At 54.8% G+C, this 6,000-nt stretch overlaps 1 protein-coding gene across 1 annotated transcript in view; it reads left to right on the top strand.

Annotated features, from left to right (window-relative positions):
* The first annotated feature begins 244 nt into the window (after positions 1-244).
* The window catches only part of EFNA2 (ephrin A2), an 87,479-nt gene continuing 81,723 nt past the window's right edge, over positions 245-6,000 (top strand). Inside the window, 2 exon segments of the mRNA XM_074304854.1 lie at positions 245-331; positions 334-437. Coding sequence (XP_074160955.1) covers positions 311-331; positions 334-437 — 125 coding nt within the window. The 5' untranslated portion in view covers positions 245-310.

The raw sequence follows: 6,000 nt of genomic DNA, 5'->3' as shown, positions 1-6,000 counted from the left end.
GGCGAGGAAGAGGAGGAGGAAGGGGAGGAAGGAATCCCGGACGCGGCGCCCAGAAGCCGGAGGAGCCGGCGGAGGAGGCACCCCCTCCTTTCCCATCCCCCCCGGCCGTCCGCCAACCCAAGCCCCTCACCTTCCAGCTTTCGCAGGGGCGACCGGAGCTCGGAGCTGGGGGGAGGCGGCGGCCGGGCGGGGGCGGGGGCGGAGGAGGAGGAAGAGGAGGAGGAGGAAGAGGAGGAGGAGGAGGGCGGCGAGCCGGCGGCCAGACCGCGAGCCGAGCCGAGCCGAGTGAGGAGCGGAGCGGACTCGCACCATGGTGCAGCCGGGGATTGCTGGGCGCTGCTTCTGCTCACCCTGGCCTGGGTCCGCGTGTGCACGGACGACGCGGCCAAAGTGATCTCCGACCGCTATGCTGTCTACTGGAACCAGAGTAACCCCAGGTGAGCGCTGGCGCCCCCCTCTGCACTCTCTCCAGCCCCGGGCGCACCCTCCCCGCTGCCTGGGACCCCTAACTTCCAACCAAGTTTTCCTGCCCGGGCCGCGAGGCAGGGGCTCCCGTTCCGGGCCAAGTTTCCAGGGCTCTTGGAGGCCTTGCCTTCCCCTCTCCTCGAAAAGTCACCCACGTAATCGAAGCTAGCTCCTTTCCCCGGAGAGCCCAGGGGCCGGGGAGAGGTTCAGGGAGAGCATCCTTCCTTCCCTCCATCCCCGCGCCTGCCAGCCCCAGACTTCCCCCTGCCTTCCGACAGGGGAATCCGCCCTTGGGGAAGGAGTTCATAGCTACAATGTAGGCTCTGCCAGGGGGCCGGGGCACAGGCATTCACACTTGCACACACGGCCGCGATCGCTGAGGATTCGGGCTGTTCTTGGCGTTGCTGGGCGAGGGTGTTCCGTGGCCAGCGAGCAGGGAATGGGAGGAAGCTCTTTTCCGAATGGATCCCGGGGTCCCTACCAGGAATCAAGAGCCAAACCTTCTTCGCAAAGACCGGTGCTTTGTGGGGGTCCGCAAAACCTGAGCCGAACCCTCTTGGCCTTTGCCATGGGAGGGCTGGTGATGCAGCTTTCGGGGGACTGGACTGGTGTGGGCCGCTTTGGGGCAGGTGAAGTGCCCTGTGCCAGTCTGGGATGGGAGGCCTTTGCCAGGCAGCTTCCTGCCCTCGATATGGGACATCTTGAGTGTCAGTCTGTCCCCCACCTTGTTTCTTCTGGAGCAGGCTGGCTCCTTAGTGAGAGAGAAAGAAGGGCTAGGTTTGCTTTGGTTCAGGGATTTGGGGTGGGGTGGGGTGCGGTTTGGCCTACAGCTTGTGAGGAACACTGGTAGTAGGGGCTGGTGGGAGGGAGGGATACAAAAATTTAGAGCTGGGAAACGACCTTAGAAATGATAGTCTCCACATGTCCTTTTACATATCGGGAAATTGAGGTACAGAAAAGGAAATAATGTGTTCAAGGTCGGGTATCAAGTAAGGAGCAAAGCCGGGAGTCACTCCGTTCTGGCCACTCCAGATTCAGTGTGTTACCTGTACTGGCTGGGGACACGGCTGTCCAAGGATTTCTCCCAGACTGAACTTTGGGACAAGTTCAACCTTCCCTTTTCAATTTGCACCCACTTTCTCTCTGTCTTTCCATTTTCCCGACTTCACCTTTCCCTCCTGTCTCCTTTATTCCTCCTGGGTCCTTCCTTCTCCCAGTCCTGGCTTCGACTGTAAATGGTGGGCACGGGCATAGAATGCCAGGGAGGCATGACTCTGCAGTCTCTTTACATCCCCCCCAAAACTCAAAAGCAAAGCTTTCTCTGCCGACCATTAATACTGTGTGATTACTGGAGATCTTCCCTTTGGGGCAGGAAAATGGGTTATCTGAATTCTGGGATTCCCAGTGTCTGGGAGGGACAGCACCCTCTCTCCCCTCCACACCAATCTTTTTCCAGCCCTTCTCTTTGCTCAGCTCTCTGTATCCAATAAACCTTGGGCTGGGAAGCCTCATCTTCCTGCCACTAGGCTATAAATGTCAACGCCAGGTTTCCAAGAAAGTTTTTTTTTTCCCTTCTTGTTTTCTGGGTTTCTCCCTCCTTTTCCCATCTCTTCCTATTCAGCTCATTTGCTTGTGGACATCTGGCCTCTCGGCCTCAGCTGGGTTTGGTGTGATTCTGGAGTTTCTGCCGCAGAGGCCATTTCTTCTTTGCAGCCATCAAAGTTACTTTCTTATTCTTAATAATTTGGGGTTTGATTTTCTTTTTTTTTTTTTTCCGATGAAAAAGGATTGAAATTTCCCCAGAGGACCCTGTGCTCCATCAGGGGAATAGCCTTGACCTGAGAGAAGTGTTCAAAATTCCCAGCTGTGGGGACCTTATGAGAAAGTTGGGGGAATTGGTGAAGGAGAGGCCGGAGCTGTGGATCGGAAACATTTCCTGCCCCAGCGAGCCCGTGAATCAGCTTGGATTGTATGTGCAAATCTCTTCCCATTCAGTTGTGGACCCATGTTGTCATCCTGCTTCTCACCTGCATCTCCCTCTCCTTGAGCTTGAGGTTCGGTACTGATCTATCAGGTTCCCCCCGAAATCTACCGAGGGTGTTCCCCTCCTTATGTCGGGATCCTAGTGGCTCAGCTTGCAGAAGTGGGGCTGTTAGCAAGAACAGGCAGAGGGTGAAAAATATAGGTGAGTCGAGCTGTTCTCTGAGCCCCCTGGGACTCCTCCCCAAACCGTACCCACCTCACTTGTGCCTCCTTCATCCCTTGCTTCTGGGTCACTTAGAAGGAAGACCCAAGCCACAGAGAAGGTCTTTAAAAAACCATTTCCTATTTGTCTCCCGCCAGTCGACTAGCTCCTTTTCTTCCTGAGGACGTCTCTAGTGGAAGTTGGTCGGAAAGTTTCCTAAATCCTTTTGGGGGTTTCCAGTGTATTATCGGGGACATTGGAAGGGCAGCCCTGCCCCACCCCAGCCCCATCAGAGGAACCCTTTCAAGGAATCCTTGAACCCCCTTCCCTTAGCTCGAATCACTTTCTCTCCCGCCCAATCCCTTTCTTCCCTTGTTTCCCAGGCCCAGCTGTGAGCCCACCGGCTGGGTGCTCAGAAGTTGGGGGCCGAGGTGACTCCTGGCTTTGTCCCTCTCTCTAGTGCTGAGAGTGATAGCTTTCTCTAGGGGTCGAATTCTGTCGCGTATGGAATTTATTATCTCTCTCTTTCTAGTGGTAGCGTTTGGGAGGGGGGTGCGGGCTGTGGGGAGTAGAGAAGGAAGGGGGATTTTTCCCTCCCCCCTTCTTCCGAAGTTTTTGGTTACAGCTTCAATTCCTTCCCAGCTCGCTGGCGTGGCTGGGCCTTTTGTTCTCATAAATGCCAAACATATGCTGAGACCCTTAAGTAAGGAAGGGACGGGACTTCTCTGCCGGCCGCACGATATATCAAACTTGGGGATTAGGGGCTGCTGAAATCATGGGCGATGTTTGCAGGCCTTCACGTCACTTTGGGTTACAAGGGAGACAAGTAGCCATTTGGAAGAAGGCCCCTGAATAATTCTCTTCCCCTATCCACCCCCCTAATTGCTGGTGACTTCCTGACTATAGGGTCCCTTGTTCTGCTACCTCGTCTCATCGGCTGTTTCAGGGCTGCCTGCCCTGGGATGTGGCCCCTGCTCTTGCCTTCTCTCTAAAGGTGTGGCTCTTTTCTTTTCTCTGTCTCACCCTGTGCTGGGACTTTTGGGGGTTTAGCTGGGGGGGGGCTTGCTGTGACAGAGGAAGCCCAGAGCTCTTCGTCGCCTTTGGCCTGAGCCCCAGCTGCCGCGGTACGGCCCTGTTATCTTCAAATAGATAGATTCTTGGGAGGCTTTCTCTTCCTGCCACCTCAGGTCCCACCTTTTCTTCTCCTCTTAGGCTCTTTCCAGCTGAGGAGTGAAAGAGGTCACCCATATTTCTAGGGGCAGAGCTGGTAGTGGTGGGGATGTGTGTGTGTATGTATGTGGAACAGGGGGCTGAGTTTCCTCGATCTTTTAAAATGTGTGTGCGAAGGCTTCCCAGCTGTGACAAATTAGAAATAAAAAGATATAATCCCGAAAACATGTGGGCTTGGCTCGCGGAATCAAGCTAATATTGTACGGTGTGAGCAATTTGCCTTCGTTACAGTAATCCACTCTTGATAATTGTACCCAAATTAAAAATCAATTGTCAGGTTGGAAGCACGGGTTTGGCTTGTCCGGAGCTAGGCAGTCTTTTTAGGGAGCTTGGGCGGCCCTGATGGGTCCTCCGGGGGCTGTTGGAAGCTTTCAGCGGCCCCAGGTGATGGGTTCTCTTTGCATCCCCCACCCCGGCCGCAGCTAAGAGACAGGACTTCCGTGGTCCCACTTGGGGTTGCGGGCCATCCGCTGGGGAGGCCGACGGGAAGTTGTGGCTTCGCTATCCTGAGACAAAAGAGACACAGATAGATCCGACTCCCTGTGGAACCAGGGCGAGGCGTACTTTGCTTTTGAATATTTGGAGGGTGTCTTTGTTGCTTTGGGTTTGAAATAGAGAAGTAGTTCACTAATAACCTGGTGAACAGAAGCCCCCAGATGGCTGCGGCTGTGGTGGGGGTCTGACTCTTGGGCGGACACTGGGGCCTTTTGCTCTGTCTCCCCTTACTTGCCCTCTTACCCCTGCCCTCCAAGCCTTGCCACCCTGATGGCCTTTGTGGGGATGGTAGGGACGGGCCACTTGCTCCCATCTCTGGCTGCTTGGCCGGGACTTTTGCTCTTCCGAAACCTGGAGAAGTAGAGGAAGGCTGGGCTGAGCCTGGCTAAGTAGCCCAGCCCCCCCCTTCCCAGGCTGGAGGAGGAAGCTGATGGCGTGCAGAGGGTCTGGGGGACTGGGGACAAGAACCGTGGGACAGGTAAACACCTGGGCGCATTTGGACTTTGCAAGTAGCCAGCCGGCCGGCTAATAACCAAGCCCATCTTTAGCATCTCTGAGGAAGTCAAGGAGAGAGAAATAAATATTCTCTCCTGGTTTCCGTGTTCCATTGTACCTGCATATAGGTAATAAGTATGTAGCAGTGTTTCCTGAATTACATTTTTGCCTGCTGTGAAATGCATTTCCTGTGCGTGCCCGGCTGGCCGAGGGAACACAGCCCCATTTGGCATTTAGACAAAGATAGGGACGTGCCTGTGGTACAATTTGCTCGGTCTGGCCGGTCACAAATGGTGTTCGTGGCTCAGGGGTCTGGGATGTCGCTGGAGACTTGCTGGTTACCTCAGGAGGGTTACCTTCTAATTGAATTGCTCTTCTCCTTCTCCCCCTTGACTTTTCCCCTCCTTCGGCTCTGGTCACTCCTTAGGGGCTGGGGATCCAGTTTGATTTCAGCCAGGGGCTGGTAGGCAATGATCAGAAATATCAGGGTGCTGTCCCCAAGGACCACAGTGTCCTCCTTGCCTGTGCTCAACCCGGGGTGACAGGATGATGGTTGCCCTCTGCTGTCAACTGCTCCCTGCTCCCCCCCCCAGGCCCCATGGGGACAATGAGAGAGGGGGAATATAGGGAGTGGGAGGTGATGGTTCTTAGTGGGGAGCTGGCAGGAAGAAAGGGAGAATCTGAATGAATGAAGTGGGAGAGGGCAAAGGATGGCATCTCTGCGGGTGGGAGATGAGGTGCAATGTCCCTCTTCTGTCTCTCCTTCAGTCCCCAGGTCCCAGGGGGGTCAGATGGAGCTTTGAACTGGAAGGGAAGATAGAAACCACGTAGTGTGGCCTTCTTATTTTACAGAGGGAGGAAACTGAGACCCAGAGACATCAAATGGCTTATCCAAAGTCTCATTGCTAGCAAGGAGCTGAGCTGGGCTTGAACCCAAGTCATCTGCATTTAAATCTAGCACTGTTTCTGCTAAATCCTTCTTAGAGCCTGGATGCCTCAGTTTCCTCTTCTGGAAAATGAGGGTCTCTAAGATCCCTCCCAATTCAACATTCGTGGTCCTAGCACTGATCTGAATTGTGGGGAGCCAGGTATTTGGGGGGCTTTGATGATAGTGATGTGGCCTGGGCGGG

Source organism: Sminthopsis crassicaudata, chromosome 1 (assembly GCF_048593235.1).
Source record: "Sminthopsis crassicaudata isolate SCR6 chromosome 1, ASM4859323v1, whole genome shotgun sequence".
NCBI lineage: Eukaryota > Metazoa > Chordata > Mammalia > Dasyuromorphia > Dasyuridae > Sminthopsis > Sminthopsis crassicaudata.
This window is presented reverse-complemented; position numbering and strand designations above follow the sequence as displayed.